General features: G+C 44.8%; 1 protein-coding gene across 5 annotated transcripts in view; it reads right to left on the bottom strand.

Moving 5' to 3' along the window:
- Positions 1-298: 298 nt before the first annotated feature.
- Positions 299-18,588, bottom strand: part of LOC129812759 (low density lipoprotein receptor adapter protein 1-B-like) — a 57,774-nt gene continuing 39,484 nt past the window's right edge. For 2 of the 5 annotated variants that reach the window (XM_055864598.1, XM_055864602.1), the window contains exons 2-9: positions 18,036-18,178; positions 16,616-16,728; positions 14,518-14,632; positions 14,010-14,082; positions 8,866-8,961; positions 5,147-5,280; positions 4,327-4,361; positions 299-1,504 (exon numbers count right to left, since the gene is read on the bottom strand). In XM_055864598.1, the coding sequence (XP_055720573.1) occupies positions 1,360-1,504; positions 4,327-4,361; positions 5,147-5,280; positions 8,866-8,961; positions 14,010-14,082; positions 14,518-14,632; positions 16,616-16,728; positions 18,036-18,178 (854 nt within the window). In that variant the 3' untranslated portion in view covers positions 299-1,359. Of the gene's footprint in view, positions 1,505-2,425; positions 2,458-4,326; positions 4,362-5,146; positions 5,281-8,865; positions 8,962-14,009; positions 14,083-14,517; positions 14,633-16,615; positions 16,729-18,035; positions 18,179-18,588 lie in introns of all 5 variants that reach the window. The other 3 variants (XM_055864601.1, XM_055864600.1, XM_055864599.1) reach the window with 3 other exon arrangements.

Consider the following 18,588-nt stretch of genomic DNA (forward strand, 5'->3'; position numbering starts at 1 on the left):
AAAAACTTGGGGTTTAGCAGGTGCATGCTCAAGAAAGGTCAATGAGTTCAATCACGTTATGAATCAGGTAAATTTGACAAATGCACCCCAAAAAAATTATTTGGATACCATTGAATTTGTTTAATATGGCGTTGGATAATGGTTTTACCCACAAATAACATGCTTAATGCCAATGTTATGACTCATGAGTTACTTGAATGTAACCACAGGTGGCCTATGAGAGAAAGCTGAGCTGTAATATTTGTAACTTGTGTGTGTGTGTGTGTACGTACATGTACACTATATTATTAAAACAGCCTCACATTGATACATACATTTTATTGAATTCAATAGGAGTAACATAATACCGGAAATGATTTAAATACATTAAAACTAAGAAAAATGTCAGACATTAACACTGAGACTTGACCTCAAATCCTCATACCCCATCCCCAAGCTGATGAGTAAACTATCAAAATCTTTATTAGCACAAACAAGGTCATAGACAACATTACAGTGGTATATGTAAGAGTTTGATGTTATAACAATCCCCAACATGAAAGTATGTGCTTTGGAGAGGGATGAGTAGTGCAAAAATAGATCTAGCAATAAAATAAAAGATGAATCCATATACACACACACATTATATATGCAAGTCAATTTTGATCAAGCCTGTTTGCCCAATTATTAGAGCACAGAGGTGAGTCACCCGCACTCTTTATACTTATATTTGGCATCAGGGCTGGAGTTCAGCTGGTGGCTTTCAATCCATCACTTGTGAAGTTTCCCCTCCATCCACAGGTTAACATAGGGCTAATGCCATGGCTATGTTCCCTGACTCCACATCAAACACTGACCATGGGTGTTAACCCATTTTATCTATTTTCTGCCTCTAAATGCTTAACTGCGCCTTCACCAAATGCTAAAAAAATGATCAAATATAGCTCTTTCTATCAGCTTATGTATAAAGTAGATACATACTTACATTTGGTACACACACACACACAGTTCAAATATACCAGTAGATACATATACAGTGGGCAAATAGAAAAATAAAAAATTAATGCACAGTTGAATTTAACAAACACCAGATGACTGCATGTTTAACATTTAATTAAAAGAAACAAAATGGTTACATTGCTTTGGTATGAGTTCTGGAGGCTCTCTGCTCAGGAAGGTCTCACCTGGTTGGTCAGCTAGATGCACAAACAGTCACATCCCTCAAGATGGCGCCACTGAGTGGACTTTCAGGGAGAATCAGGTTCAAACTCCTTGGCACTACTATGTCACAGACATCGTTACTGCCTCTACTGCTTTCACTCAAAACCCTCCATCTTTCTCTCCCTTCCTCGACGCCTTGCGTCCGCAGTGGCTCCACCCTTAGAACCCAAACATATCGTCTTTCTCGGTGTTGTCTGCGTCTGTTTTGTCCCAGTTAGTTGGGGACAGGCACTCTTCGGTGTTGAAGTCCTGAGGGTTTACCCCAATGTCCAGGACCTGGGGGTTATTGCGAGACTCAGCGAGTCTAGACGGGGAGAAGGAAAGACATTTCACTTATCACATTCATCAGGCAAAAGACACCATATAACAGATGGGATGTGAACACTCAATACATTGAAATGAATGGAGATGTGGTAGCATTAACATTGAAAAGCATTGTGCAGTAGTACAATTTAAATTGTCAAATGTGTGTATTGTCTACTAGCAAACATTGTTGAACATTACATTAAATATACTATACACAAATGTGTCAAATTTGAGTAAGTGTAACTACAAATACTGTGTTGGTCTCGTGTTACAGTATCCAGAACTAAACAGTAGAGGCATGTTGTGTGAAATTATCAAACAGTGAGGTATGGTCATCTCTACAGCTCTGACCTGACACTAGACAATGTTTCAACACACGCCAAACACTTTCAACACTTCACTGCTACCACAGTAACCACTTGGCTCACCATGTCATCACTCATTTAGTGATGTGGCAACAACGGTGAAATGGCTGATGATTATAAAGAAGAAAAACACAAATCCGAAACACGGACAAAATGAGAATAAATAACAAATCAACACTTTAGCATAAAACCCTGCCTTGCACACACAGCACAGCCTTCCCAGCCTCTGTGCACTTTGCTGCTTTTAAGTAGGATCCTCTAGTCCAAACTTAAATCAGATGGGTACTTCTCGGTTTGAGCCCTTCGTTACCTCAGCATCGTCAACAGGGAAAATCAATAGGACAGGGTTCCGAGCTGTGGTAATGGAATACTCCTACATCGAGATATGCAACTACATGGTGTCAGTAATGTACACATCCACGCTCAGACAGATGGGCTGGGTTCGGTGAGGACAAGAGAGTGACAGAAGGGGTCACAGTTTGGATGAGAGTGGTGGTGACTGGGGGAAGTAATGGGGGGGGCGACACGGCACATCCAATGGATGACGTCATTACCTGAGTATGATTCAAAGCTATCCAGACTGCGGCTGAGGGGTGCAAAGGAAATGTAAAATGTCAGACAGCTGTTTAGAACCTCATACCAGTACTAAAAGATGAGAAAATCATGTCCCCTATAGTCATAATGAGGAACTGCCAGAAGGTGTCACTGTAATCCCTCGAGATAGAGCAATGGCTCATCAGTCCAAGGTCAGTATCAGTATTGAGAAAAAGCCCTGGGCTCAACTTTGCTACATACCATTGTTTAAAGGGATGTACAGGGAGAGGTTTACATGACCATACAGCTGAACTTAAAATCACTCACGCAGAGAATGAAGGGAAGAAATGTCAACACTATAGTGTTTTACTAGTTCTAAAACCTAACATACAAGGATGGAGGATTGACACTAAAACTGTTCTTGGATTCAGAAGAAGTCCCGAAGAAGGAAAACCACTGTCTACATTACATGCGTCCTTTGACTTCCAGAGTTCTGCTACCCCATTCTACCACCCACAGCATGTTTGGAGGAACCAAAGCCCTACTGCCAATTAGGTGCCTTTTACTGAAAGCTCTTTCCTCAAACACAGAGGAAAAGTCTGACCTCACTCCCTTTATTTTCCTTGAGAATGGGGTGAAAGAACAAGCATTAGCAACAACAAAATATACCTGATTATAAACTCCCTGCGTGTGGCCAAACAGCCCAGTCTTGAGGAAGACTAAGGTCTCACAGACAGAATCTAATGTTTCTGTCATCACTGGGTCTTTTTTAGAAAATCCATACTAAAGAGCTAGCTTGTTTGAGTCCAGTGACAGAGACTTTGAAGTGGCAGCCTATGTAATGAAAAACTCTCCATACACATATCAGCAACAGGCATGGAACTAAAAAAATAAAAAAGAGAAATGAGTCTACAAGTACTGACATCAGCAGATCGTCCAGGTCATGTCTGGCTGGACATCCAGGTCAGTCCATATGACACTTCGTTTCACCATTGGCTCAACTCCTCCTCAAAGGCTTGCACCAGATCCTCTGCCTCCTCAAAGGCTTGAACCTCCTAAATTTCCCTCAATTAAGACAATCACTTCTCCAGAGTCCCCTCGTTAATCACAGCAACAGACACTGCAGCAGATATTAACAGCTTAGTGAGTAATTACTGTGTGCGCAGACAAATAATTATCTGATAACAGCGTTAGATGGCTTGATTACCAGTCGATGAAGCAAACTGTCCCTACCTCCAGACAGACAGAGGCGGCCACTGTCAGTTTCAACTGAGAAAATTAAAAGAGTCCTGGGGGAAATTAAAGCACTGACAAGACTGGAATTAGACTCTTACTTTGTGGTAGACATTAGAAAACAAATAAATATAAAAACAAATAAATATTGGGAATTGTGATTCAGCTCCCCAAACTCCACAGTAGGCCTCAAAACCCCATCAGGGTTGATTGAAACAAAATGGCGTCCTTTGAGCTCTGCATGAGTTGGGTTAGCTTAAAATTAGCCCTTGAGTAATCCCCGTCTGTGCAAAAGCACAAGGAATACACTGAAGGACATGTCCAGTCAACATTGAACCTGCTAGTTGTGTGACCAAAAACCAATGCTCTCTATTTATCCCTCAACCACAACCATTCTTGTCTGCCAGATTCAATCTATCCCAACTTGAAAACTTACTGTTAAATCACTGCATGTGGGGGCCAAAAGAAAGAGAGGCTGAGAAAGCAGATGACGACTAAGTGTGGTGTTGACGCCAGTAAACTGAAAACACAGCCTGTTTCTTAGATATAAGCGCAACGAGCCAGGAGGAGGGAGTGGCAGCATTTATGAGACGAGCCCTAACCACCGGCTATTTCCAGAACAGTGTGTGTGTGTGTGTGGTGGGTTACTGCAGAGGAGGACTGGACGAGGTACAGTAACATCACCCACCTTGAGAAAGCTTCATCCAGACCATCCTCAAGCTCCTACCAGAAAAAAAACAGACAAGGTCAGTGAAAGAAGACAATGTCAAAGTAATTTAAATACTGTTAAAAACATTTAGAAAAAGGTTTACAAGTAGGTACACTACAGGAAGTGATCTCCAATAAAGATAAATGGCATCAAACGGCTCTTATGGTTTTACAGTAGATTTAAAAAGATAGCTTTGAGTTATGAGCAGCTAAAGTTAACACACACACCTCTATCCAAATAAGTATATAATTGTAGAGTAACAACCTCACACCCTCCCCTGTTATGGGAACCATCTGACAAGTATTGCCCTGAGCTTAACTCAACCCATACATATACTCTAGTACAGTGTTTCCCAACCCTGGTCCTCCAGTACCCCACTTACTGTACACATCCAGTACCCCCCTTACTGTACACATTTTTATTGCAACTCTGGACAAGCACACTTGATTCAACTTGTCAACTAATCATCAAGGTCTCAATGAGGTGTGTTTGTCCAGGGATAAAACTAAACGGTGTACTGTTGGGGGTACTGGAGGACCAGGGTTGGGAAACACTGCTCTAGTATAAATACCCTGCCTTTGAATAAAGCGTGTATGCTAGGAGCTATTGCCAATACTGTATTGTTTCCATCTTACCCGTACAGTGTACTGTTGCTGTTCCGTCCATTTTATCTAACCCATACAGCTAGTTGTAGCAAAACATATGCCCTCCAAGCCTTTGGTTGTCATCCATAAAGCATTGCCCCTCTTATCAAGCCTGTGCAGCTCCAGTAGTACTATTCTAGCCCCCATTCTCTTACCCATACAGTATTGTTGTTCTCTGTGGAGTGGTTGCGCACCATGAAGGGGTCCGGTTCGCTCTCCTTTGTCCCCGAGTGGACCAGCGCAATGTTAGCCCCCTCTGCCAAGTCTAGAAGGTTTCCTGTGGCCACTTCTGTAAAACAATGGAAAGCAAACATACTTAATGGAACTCAGAGACATATACAAACCTGAAAAGTATTGCCTAAATGACATTACAAGCTGTACAAGTGAGACGTCTACCAAGTAATTTATCATAGCATACTTGCACCAATACTCATGCACACTTATAATCATCATATGCAAACATAACATTAACCGGAATCATGCACACAAAGGCCATTATGGGAATCTTTAGGACCAAGGCCTAATTCTCTGAGCATTGATTGTCTGGTCAGACTAACTGTCGCTGGTCCCTTGAGAAGAGAAGATGAAATCTCAGTTCTCTAAACCCGTCTCAAAGTTGTACTTGGCTCCATTAAGCACCTCATTTCCTTCTTTATCCTTAGAAGACCATGGCCTTTTCTTAATTAGATTTGCTCAACTGTTGGGTCCTCTCTGTCCTTCTTTCGAAAAAGGTCAAAGGTAACCGAGAAGAGGGAATGTAGACAAACGGCCATATATGAAATGAGACTCCTTCTCCAATCGCGTATCATCAGGCAAATTACAGGGTGGAATCCCCAAATAAATGTATAACGTGATAAAAAAAACTAAATGTAGCTAGTTGTGCAATACATTTGATAGATAAAAAGCATAAGCAACATATCATTTTTAAATGTTTGCATGCTTTGGAGTGTGGCTGGGGTCTGGGCATCGTCTGGCAGGCTTGACCCAGGGAGTGAGCGGCAAACAGGAGTATCATGTTACAGGCCTCTAAGAAACTACATCTCCAAGTAGAGGGGACACGGGAGCATGTGCATAGAGATGCACACGTCAGCACACAAACATTAGTTTGTGTGATGAGCAGGAAACTATCAGAGAGGGAGGGGCTCCAGCAACACGCCTTCCTGAGGCTCCCAGGTGGTGTATACTTACTGTGAGCACGTTGCATCTCTGTCAATACCACTTCATTATGGGTCTAACCCACACATCCCTCTGTGAGTCATAGCTCAAGTACTGCCAAAAATAAAGTGACAGGGCTGCAATCCCCTTACACCAAAGCCCCTCTGTTACAAAAATATAATTTCCAGGTCAAGGGTTTTACCCTCCTCTCTAGAGAGGATCTATAAATCTCTGAACCCAAATGGCCCTGATCCTTTTGTAATCTCGAGCTGATCCAGTCCCGGCCCATGTTAACAGTGTCAGCTGAGGGATCCCACTCTGTCTGGCTGGGGTCCAACTGGCCAAGCTGATGTTTTAAGGATGCTCTGTACGTGTCACACAGTGACTGATCCCCATGATCCCAGAGTAGGGGAGAAGAGGGAGAAGTCAGAGTGCCAGAGGTACTGTATGGTGTAGGGTCAGCGTCATTCCCTCTCAGGCTCTGGATCTGGAATGCAGCTGTAACCCCCCTGGTTACTTTGTTGTTTTTTTGCACAGACTGTATTACTTATTATAAACTGGGTGGGTTGAGCCCTGAATGCTGATTGGCTGACAGCCGTGGTATATCAGACCGCATACCGCGGGTATGACAAAACATTTGTTTTAACTGCTGTAATTACGTTGGTCACCAGTTTATAATAGCAATAAGGCACCTCGGGGGTTTGTGGTATGTGGCCAATATACCACGGCTAAGGTCTGTATCCAGGCACTCTGCATTGCGTCGTACATAAGAACAGCCCTTGGCCATGGTATATTGGCCATATACCACACCCCTCATGCCTTATTCCTTAAGTATGTACTGGTATTATTGCATGTGGGACATATTTGGGAGACTGAGCGGTTGCTAGGGAACTGTGCAACGCGAGTGAGGGAAGACTATTGAAAACTATCAACGTTTGCTAATTAGTTGTTTCAAGCAGTGTAAAGTTGTGTAACTCGTTCACCAGTGAAAATAAAAGTACTAAATATGACAAACATTTATTTGATCACCGTGAGGACAGTGAGGGATTTGTAGGTGGTACTTTTTCCGACAGAGAATCAACTGTCATCAACAGGCTACTCTTAATCTCTCTCTCTCTCAACCGATATACTGAGACAGCTTTGCCACGGTCGTGAGTTGCCATTGGTTGTGGTAAAAGTGAGAGGAGTTAATAGTTCGAGTGGTCCCGTTTAAATGAAAGAGCACTATTTAGTTTGTGTTTTCACAAAAGGAACTGTGTCGAGCTGTTCCAGGGTGTTTTATTGGGACAGCCACAGGTCCATTGACCGTTTTCATTCGCGCGCTGCGCCTCAAGTCAGGCGCCAGTAAAGCTTGGAACAGATTCTTGGACACAGGACCTTACGTTTATTTGGGACTGAGCAGTTTTCTTGTTTCTTTTATTGTGTTGAAGGGAAGGGATCCACATTTTAAAGTAGCTTTGAGCACTCTGAGGCACTAAACCCTGGTACCAGATCTTTACTAATTAGTATATATATAGCATATATAGCATATATAGCCAGCATTCAAAAGTGACCAAAACATCAGCCAGGAAGCATAGGAACTGAGAAGTGGTCTGTGGTCACCACCTGCAGAATCACTCCTTTATTGGGGGTGTCTTGCTAATTGCCTATCATTTCCACCTTTTGTCTATTCCATTTGCACAACAGCATGTGAAATGTATTGTCAATCAGTGTTGCTTCCTAAGTGGACAGTTTGATTTCACAGAAGTGTGATTGACTTGGAGTTACATTGTGCTGTTTATATATATATATATATATATATATAGATAGATGTATAGATATCTGATGCTGTCATCAAGGCAAATGGTGGCTACTTTGAAGAATCTAAAATATTTGTTTAACACATTTTTGGTTACTACATGATTCCATATGTGTTATTTTATAGTTTTGATGTCTTCACTAGTATTCCACAATGTAGAAAATTGTAAAAAAATAAAGAACGTCCCTCGAATAAGTAAGTGTGTCCAAACTTTTGACCTGTACTGTACACACTCACACACACACTTTAGGGGTATATTCCCACTAGGTGGAGGCTCTGCACTATTTATGGTTGGCCCCCCCAGTCCACACACTCATTTTCACATACTGCCTGCTTACATAGTTTATAGTTTATTATTGCCATACACCTAGATACTAGGTCCAAACGGATATGAACTCAGGTCCCTCAGAAGAGAGGGCAACACAGCACTTCAGGGTCTAAAGCTAAATATGCCTCACCAGCAGGATTTGAGGAAACGGTCACAGGGACTAGAATCTCTTGGCTCACAGAATTCCATGGACAAGGAACCGAACAGCCACAAAGAATGTAGATCCCTCAAGCTTTTCAAACAAACGGCTTCCTGTTGTTGGACTCAAGCTTACATGCCAGAGTTCACCTTTCTCCTTAACATTCCTCTGTGCCAAATATCTTTAAAATATAAAAAACCAGAGAGACAAGATTCTGAGAAAAACAGACCCCATTAGTTCTCAAGGAAGAATTGATCAAGCCAGTATCTACAGAAGAACAAAGACAGTAACCAGCATGAGTGCGTGATGGTGGATTTAGGCTAAAATGGACTCCTAGACAAAGGACTCAACAAGCACAAGATTATCATCACCTGCCCCTGGGCTATATGAATATCTTGCCTTTGGAATATCTTTCCATCCCTGAGGCAGAGAGACGTTATGGTTGGTGACTCACCTCCTCCCTTCAGACTGCCCAGGCTGGCCGAGCTCTCCGACTGGCTACTACTGGCTCCTTCCCCATCCGACCCAGACTTCACACGCTTCTCCTTGTCTGTGGAGGAGAGAGATAGAAAGACCGAGGGAAAAGAGGGACAATCATCTAGAATATTCATGTCTAGCTGATCATGTTTGTAATGTCTGTAAACCATTGTTCATCATTCTCAGCAGATATCGGGCACTTGACCAAACAACACTATGGATGTGTTCGTAAATTCACTCTGGAGTGCGCTCTGGGCATTCGTAAATTCACTCTGGAGTGCGCTCTGGGCATTCGTAAATTCACTCTGGAGTGCGCTCTGGGCATTCGTAAATGCAGAGCATTGTCAGATTGTCCGCTCGTAAATTCGGAGCGTCTCAAATATTTGAGATTCTTCAGAGCGCACACTGGACACTCAGGCCGATGAGTAGCGTTGATCCAAGTGTTCTGACCTCACAGCGGGAGTCAAGTGTTCAAGCCAACTGGCTAAATTTGCTAGCTACTTTCAGACACAAATGAGAGAACCTCTGACTATTTTAATCACCCTAGCAGAGCTGGTTAGGCTGTTTTCATGTTATCTAGAGCGTCGGTGGCTAACTGTGCTGCTGGAAACAATTGAATTATGTTTTTTTTGTGCCAATGTTCACTAACGCCGGTAATATTCAACTAACACTGGTTCGTAAATTCATCAGTTATTCTGCACTCTGGCACACTCAGACGAGAGTGCTCTGAAATCAGAGTAAATAGCCAGACTGAATTTACGAATGCAACTAAAAATTTAGACATGAGGGGTTGAAGACGCCACAAGGACCAAAAGCTTCTGTAGCGGCTACACTTAAACATGCCAGTCAGTGGCCTTGGGCCAGGAGATTTAAATCGAGTAGAACCAAACAGTGGTCAGGTCTGTAGCTTCAGGAACCAGTCAATCAGGCAGGCAGTTCCTCATCTGCTTTAATAAGGAGCATCTGGGTCACGTGGATAAAGCCTGTCTCCTCTCCTAACATCCTTACCTGAACGGGAGCAGGGCTCAGGTTGCAGCGTGAGGCACTGACCCAAAGAGACAGAGCTTTCCTGGAGAATAATTGTTTCTCAACTCCAGTCCTCCCCACACCCCAACTCCAGTCCTCCCAACACCCCAACTCCAGTCCTCCCAACACCCCAACTCCAGTCCTCCCAACACCCCAACTCCAGTCCTCCCAAAACCACACATTTTTGTTGTAGTCCCGGACAAACACACCTTATTCAACTTGTCAACTAATCATCCAGCCTTCAATGAGTCGAATCGGGTGAGTTTGTCTGGGGCTACAAATAAGTCTGTGCTGCTGTTGGAGGTACTGGAGGACTGGAGTTGGGAAACACTGGTCTACATGTTCACATTAGGTGGGTCTCTACACACACACACACACACACACCTCAGTATGCACTATGTTTATGCATTGCATGCATGTTTTCTTGCCCCCATGGTGAAAGGGGAGGTTCTTACTCAAGCATACACACATACTTCTGATGCTCTCAAGCAAACCCTACACAGTCTGTCTGCACGTCTGACCCTACACAGTCTGTCTGCACGTCTGACCCTACACAGTCTGTCTGCACGTCTGACCCTACACAGTCTGTCTGCAGGTCTGACCCTACACAGTCTGTCTGCACGTCTGACCCTACACAGTCTGTCTGCACGTCTGACCCTACACAGTCTGTCTGCACGTCTGACCCTACACAGTCTGTCTGCACGTCTGACCCTACACAGTCTGTCTGCACGTCTGACCCTACACAGTCTGTCTGCACGTCTGACCCTACACAGTCTGTCTGCACGTCTGACCCTACACAGTCTGTCTGCACGTCTGACCCTACACAGTCTGTCTGCACGTCTGACCCTACACAGTCTGTCTGCACGTCTGACCCTACACAGTCTGTCTGCACGTCTGACCCTACACAGTCTGTCTGCACGTCTGACCCTACACAGTCTGTCTGCACGTCTGACCCTACACAGTCTGTCTGCACGTCTGACCCTACACAGTCTGTCTGCACGTCTGACCCTACACAGTCTGTCTGCACGTCTGACCCTACACAGTCTGTCTGCACGTCTGACCCTACACAGTCTGTCTGCACGTCTGACCCTACACAGTCTGTCTGCACGTCTGACCCTACACAGTCTGTCTGCACGTCTGACCCTACACAGTCTGTCTGCACGTCTGACCCTACACAGTCTGTCTGCAGGTCTGACCATACACAGTCTGTCTGCAGGTCTGATCATTCGTCAAAAGGCCTGGCTGCTGACCTACTGTAACTCATGCTTCCATTAACTTCTGTGGCAATTAAAAGCACATGTCAGCTTGTCCCCCAAGGGCAATGGTTACATTAAGTCCCTTTTAGGACTCCTTAGACATTGTCCAGCAGAAGCACAAAAAAAAACATGCAGCCCCCCCCTGTGAGTCCCATTCCCCAGGAGAGCCAAGGTGGCTGAGTGGTGGCTGGGTTCCAAACTATTCCCTGGGTGGCTGTGCCCTCTTTCCCCTCCGGTGGCAACACTGCACGGGATAACCCCCAGACAGGGTGTGAGAGAATGCCATCAGGCATTGAAACAACGCCCAAAAATATTGAGAGACTTCACAGTCAATATCAAAGCTATACTAGCTAGTTGTGTCTACTGTAAATACACTTCAAATTATTGCTTCTCATGCATAGAGATGAGATCTTATAAGGATGTGGGTCACAGATGCAGTTTGGAGAAATATGGTGGGGTTGAGTGTGGTCGGTTGGGGCAGAGGAATGGATGCAGTGATGAACAGCAAAGAGACAACCACCCTGATGTTCCTACCCACAATCCTCAGGGGACATGTAACTCACAGAGCAGACTATGATTGTTAGTTCGCTCTCCTTCTGCCACAAGAGAGCACGACTACTCCCTTTGATAGCTCCCCAAAGCATCACTTCTTTCTACTCCACTCCCTCATCAGCCACATTGTGTAGAACAAGACAAAAAGGCAGCCCAGGAAATCAGAGGGGTTAGCAGTCCTTATGGCTCTGAGTCTGAACTCTGACGAGGCACGAGGGCAGCGAGCGAGGGAAAGCCTGCACTCCTCATTTTCAGCTTTAATATTCATTTCTCAAATGTGGAACGGAACACAAAAAAGAGGAAATACTCCCCTGCCTTGATCTCTGGAAAATAATACAATCAAATGGAAATGCATCTGAATTAAAACTCTATCAAAAGGCTCTGCCGTAAACAACCTGTCCAAAACCACAAAAACGGGGGCGTAAATGAAAGTGTGGGAGGTGTAAAGGAATGAATAGATAACCTCTCCTTCACTCTCAGTGAGACTGGATCAATTGCACAGGGATCCAGTTGTCACAGACAGGACTGACCTACTGTTGTCACAGACTCTGTCCTTCCTCCCCTCTCCTTCTCTCTCCCTCCTCCTCTCCGACAGTGACAAACAGAAAGAGGGGAATGGGTGGAGAGCTTTGACAAAAAAGAAAGCAGAAACTTTACAAGGATCTAGGTGCCAGACCAGATAGTCACAAAAAAAAGAATCTAGCAACAAAAAAAAACTGCTTGTTGCAACTAAATCCTCATAATGAGCCATTATTTTGTATCAAACGAGAACTGATTCTAAGGTGCTATGTTCAGAAGACAACAGTTAGAGAGGGTGCGTTATATGGAGGACTGAAGAGGGAGAATTATACTGACACCCACATGTATAGTATACCCCCAGGAGTTTTCATTTACATACAAGTCATACATGCAGTAAATGACAGACATGTTCTGCTGACCTGTGAGAACCATACATGGGTGTGACAACCTTCCTTACACAGCACTTTCAGTGTTCATCCATTTAGCCTGAGCGAGTACCCTAGGGGCTGTATGTCTGTCTTTACAGTAATCTCTGTGTGTGTGTGTGTGTGTGTGTGTGTGTGTTCAACAACAAAAAAAAAACGGTGTACTTAGTAAATAATTTAAAATTTACTTGAATCTAAATATTTCCAGTCAGTTTTAAGGAGTAGACTTCATCTATTTGGTGACTTCCTTTTCTGCCCTCATGTTTTCACAGTAAAAACACCAGAAACACGGCAGATTGACAAGCCTTCTCAACTAGGCCTCAGGCTACAACTCACTGAGCTCCTGTCAATATCTATATTAGCCTTTAACCAGAGTATTCTGCCCTAAATAAAGTGGGTTTACTGAACAAAACAACGTTTCCCTTTCTGGCCTGGTTGTTCCCACAGAGGAACTGTTTTAATCAATGTGGACATTCCTGTTGGGGAGCTAACTGAAAGGTGGGAGCGGCCTAGCAGAGATCCACCATTTCACATGCCTCTGAGGGGTCAGGGCCAAGGCCGGGGAGGACAGGGGAATTTATGTTGCTACATTGTAGAGGAACTATGGTGGGATTGAGCAAACGCACTCTATCCTTCCTCATTCAGCTGCTGTACAGAACATCTACATGCAGTGCGTGGGAACAGGAGGGACTTAAAGGGATACTGCGAGATTGAGATTTAGGTTGTTTTTGTAGTTACCCAGTCAGACAAACTCATGGACACCATTTGTATGTCTCTGCATGCGGTTTGGAGATTATTGAAGTTAGCATATCGTTATCCTAGCGTAATTGCTTGAAGTCTCCAGGTACAGTAGCCAGCTCCTCTCAAAATCAGGGAAATAGACCTAACTACTTTGAAGCTGGGTGGATGGTAATTTGGTCATTGTGGCATCTGAGCACACGGGCAGCGCCATTGAGACCGATACAATGTTGAAATGACCAGTAGTTGGAGTAGTTGTGTCTATTTCCCTGATTTTGAGAGGAGATGGCCATTGTACCGAGAGACTTCCAGCAATTGCACTGAGCTAACGATATGTTAACTTCAATAATCTCCAAACTGCTTGCAGAGACACACAAATGGTATCCATGGATTCGTTTTACTCTGGGTCAGTAGAAAAACTACCTAAATCTCAAAGTTTCCCTTTAAGTGTGTACTGAGAGAGAACATAGGCCGAGAGGCAACAGAGTGAAATAATGAAAGAGTAAGGGGGAGGTGAGAGAGAGAAGAGGAGGATAAGAACGGTTACACTCAAAGAATGAGACATTCGTCACACTTCTCCAGTCATCCGGGGTGACCACGCGTACCTTCTTTGGCGGCCTGCCAGAACTCAAACGCCACTCTGAAGGCTTGGGCCACTGTTAACGTCACTGCCTGGGCCTGAGGGAGGGGGAGAGAGCGGGAGGGAGAGAGAGAGAGAGCGAGCGAGAGGAAAATAAGCACAGTAAGTATGACATACAAGATGTTGGCTAAGTGTTTTAAGATGGGAGAGGAAAACCCATTGAAGACAGATAAGAGCAGAACTAGAGACTAACAGAGGGAGGGGTCGCCGGCCTCCTGAGGAAACTCCTCAACTAACACTTAATAAGGGAACATTAACCCACGTGACCGTGTTGGTCCCTACTACTCAGATCAACTTCCTCTTCCTTACTAGTTGTTTATGTAGCTGGGAGGAAGTGTGGCCGTTGGACCAGAGCTAAATTAGCAAGGGGAAGGAAAGAGAGGGAGTGGCACACTCATTCACAAAGCCACCCCCTGGGAGAGATACTATTTGGAAGAGGGGCCACAGACACACACACACAGAGACAGACTCACCACTTTTCTCTTGGTGCAGAGGTAGGCGTGACACTCCAGGGTTTCATTCTGTTGGCTCTGGGCGATGTAGGCAAACACTTTGTCGTGCATCTTGTCTGCTGTGCAGTAGGATATCCTGAGGGGGAGTCACAGAGACAAACTAGTTTTAATAAAAAGTGTCCCTGCGGATTGGGCAGGGCTATCACGCAACTTCATCTTCACTAAGCCTTTAAGCCCACCACAATCAGATTTAAACACTTAAATCTTTCATTTCCACATTAAATAAACCCATCACATTTCACACACACACACTAGCGTGCAGGCGGAGACCCAATCAAAAGATCCAGGCTTTGAATTTTAACTTAAGGACATTCGTCTGTGGTATGTCCCCAGTGTACCTCGGCTCCATTAGTTTTAGCCAAGACGACTGTGTGATCCCTGCTGTGTCTGTCCGCCCAGCCCTGTGGTGTTTTAGTATTATTGGATCGGACCTTGCCTCTTAACTGCAGGTCTACTCTAACGTTGGAACATGCTTTGTTCTGCAAATGTTCTGAGACATGACATCATATCACCCCGAGACCTGATTGACAGGTGGGTTGGGTAATGAATGACCGCAATCTGCCCTCCCTGTTCCTCTACACCAGCACCCTGCTGCTCAAACTGTGAACATCACTCTGCAGAGATCACACGTCTAGTTAACTAATGACTCAGTGATATAAAATGCAACATGTAAAAAAACATTTCTCTGCTATAAGAGCCAACAGCTGCACGGTGCGACGTTGTGAGATTTACGACAGATGTTAAGAGTGAGAGCATTGTGAAATTGGGCGTCTAGGTAAATACATTTAATTTACTGCTCATCCATCTTCTCTAGCAGATGACTGGAGAGGAGGACCCCAGTGAATGACAATGTTTGCTTTAAATTTAACCAACATCCTTACATTGAGTCACAGCTAAATAGTTAGTGTTGAAGATCACACAGCCTTAGAGAAAACTGTTGTACTCCAGTGTGATGGAGAGTTAAGCGACATGATTGTGATTTTGTCCTCAATGTACCAACCCCTCCTCGGTCGTTGTGAGAGTGATCCAACCCCCTCCTCGGTCGTTGTGAGAGTGATCCAACCCCCTCCTCGGTCGTTGTGAGAGTGATCCAACCCCCTCCTCGGTCGTTGTGAGAGTGATCCAACCCCCTCCTCGGTCGTTGTGAGAGTGATCCAACCCCCTCCTCGGTCGTTGTGAGAGTGATCCAACCCCCTCCTCGGTCGTTGTGAGAGTGATCCAACCCCCTCCTCGGTCGTTGTGAGAGTGATCCAACCCCCTCCTCGGTTGTTGTGAGAGTGATCCAACCCCCTCCTCGGTTGTTGTGAGAGTGATCCAACCCCCTCCTCGGTTGTTGTGAGAGTGATCCAACCCCCTCCTCGGTTGCTGTGAGAGTGATCCAACCCCCTCCTCGGTTGCTGTGAGAGTGATCCAACCCCCTCCTCGGTTGCTGTGAGAGTGATCCAAGTTCTGGTCTTTTTATTTTACATTAATTTAACTAGGCAAGTCAGTTAAGAACAAATTCTTATTTCCAATGACGGCCTAGGAACAGTGGGTTAACTGCCTTGTTCAGGGGCAGAACAACACATTTTTACCTTGTCAGCTCGGGGATTCGATCTTGCAACCTTTCGGTTAGTAGTCCAACGCTCTAACCACTAGGCTACCTGCCGCCCCCTTCGTTTCATTTCGAGATGGAGTGCTTGGAAGCCTCCACTTCTCATAAATGTGGAATATTAAACAAGTGATTGTTGGCCTAAGCAATAACAAGTCACACTGTTTTTGAAAGGTGAAATTGAGGGTGTGTGCTATCCCGCATGCCTGTTTCTGAGCGCTCACACCCCAGGTTAAAGCTCAGACACACAGCTGTTGTTGGAGAGGACATTGATGGAAAGCTCTATCCAACCCTCCAACCTTTTTCATCACCGCAAATCCCAACACTGTCTCAAAGTGATGGATGAGAGGGTTTGGAAGGGGGATTCTGGGGGGAAAACAACTTTTGTTTTATTGTAAGTTGAAAATGAAGACCTTGGCCTGATAGAATTTGAAATTTGGGCACCCCTTCTCTGCGAGTGAGACTAACCTGTAAATGGATATGTTCTCGATCAGCTGGTTAGAGGCATAGTCATAGAGGATGATTCCTCGAGGGGACACTTTTAATGTCACTTTCTGGAGTTTCTTGCCGCTGGCTTTGGCCTAGAAGAAAGAGAGGGTGAGAGCGTGAGAGGCCGAATAGGTTAATGATACTCATGCAATCTCAAACCTGTGTGACTTTTGCCAGTGTGCAAGTATGTGCTAAAAGTACACATCTATAGTGAACTAAAATATATTGATTGTGGCCTGTGGAACGTTGTCCCACTCCTCTTCAATGGAGGGAGCTGGAACACGCTGTCGTACACGTCGATTCAGAGCATTCCAAATATGCTCAATGAGTGACATGTCTGGTGAGTATGCAGGCCATGGAAGAACTGGGATATTTTCAGATTACAGGAATTGTGTACAGATCCCTGTGACATGGGGCCGTGCATTATCATGCTGAAACATGAGGTGATGGCGGCGGATGAATGGCACGACAATGGGCCTCAGGATCTCATCATGGTATCTCTGTGCATTAAAATTGCCAAAAAATAAAATGCATGTGTGTTTGTTGTCCATAGTTTATGCCTACCCATACCATAACCCCACCGCAACCATGGGGCACTCTGTTCACAACGTTGATGTCAGCAAACCCCTCAGCCACACACGTGGTCTGCAGTTGTGAGGCCAGTTGCACATACTGTAAAATTCTCAACAATTACGTTGGAGTTTGGCATATGGTAGACATTAAATTCAGCTCTGGTGGACATTCCTGCAGTCAGCATGCCAATTGCCGCTCCCTCAAAACTTGACATCTGTGGCATTGTGCTGAGTGACACAACTGCACATTTTAGAGTGGCCTTTTATTGTCCCCAGCACAAGGTGCACCTGTGTAATGATCATGATGTTTAATCAGCTTCTTGATATTCCCCACCTGTCAGGTGGATGGATTAACTTGGCAAAGGAGAAATCATCACTAACAGGGATGTAAACAAATGCATGCACAAAATTGGAAAGAAATAAGTGTCAGTCACCTCTGAGACTCTGTACTGTGTGCTCTGGGCAGTATATACTCTCCCAAATTTAATTACTGTGGAGCTGCCAGAGTTAATAACAGTAAACCTTCCTGTTACTGTACAATACACCTGGCCAGAGCAACCCTCAGATGCATCACAACTAATTGCATCTGGGTTAAATGGCTGTTGCAGAAGGTTGGCTTTCATGAAGGCGACAACTTAATGGGAAAGTAAATGGGACAGTTTTATACTGTGGTGGTACGGGTATCGGAATAGATCACAATCCACTCTGTTAGGGAAAGTTGTCAAAAGACCCTTTAGAAGGGGAGGTTTGTGTTTTTTGGGGGGGATAGGGTGTAGAACGCCTGGGAAGGTCAAGTGTGTAGAAGGTCAAGTGTGTGTGGTGCTGACCGTGGCCACGATCCTCTTGACGGCGGCTGCGGAGAGCTCCTCTCCTTTGGGTTGCTCTACCAGCGTGACGCCCAGGTACTTGAGCTGGAACACCATGCCCTCCAGCAGGGTCTCCCGCGTGTCTGTCCAGTTCTCTGGCAGCTCTATGGAGAGGAGAGGGCACAGGTCAGAGGAGACCGGTACAGGTGACAGGTCAAACAGATGGCCCAACACTCTTCAATCTACAACATAGCTGAAAGGTAACAACAAAAGGCCCTTGAACTGCACTATAATTTGCTTGACCTTTTTGTTAGATGGGGGGGGGGGGGTAGTAGTAGAGAAGCAGACTGTCTCTGACCAAGGTTTATCATACAGCCTTTGTAAAGTCACCTTAATGTGAGTGTCTACCAAACCAGTCATGTATCCAGAAATTGGGCAAATACAACAGGACAAGCTTGTCTTCTCTATTTAATAACCTTATCAAAACAGTAAGAATCAGAGTAATTTGTCAAAAGGCTGCTCTCCCTACATACACTGAGTGTACAAAACATTAGGAACAGCTGCTCTTTCCATG

Source organism: Salvelinus fontinalis, chromosome 16, assembly GCF_029448725.1.
Source record: "Salvelinus fontinalis isolate EN_2023a chromosome 16, ASM2944872v1, whole genome shotgun sequence".
Taxonomy (NCBI): Eukaryota; Metazoa; Chordata; class Actinopteri; order Salmoniformes; family Salmonidae; genus Salvelinus; species Salvelinus fontinalis.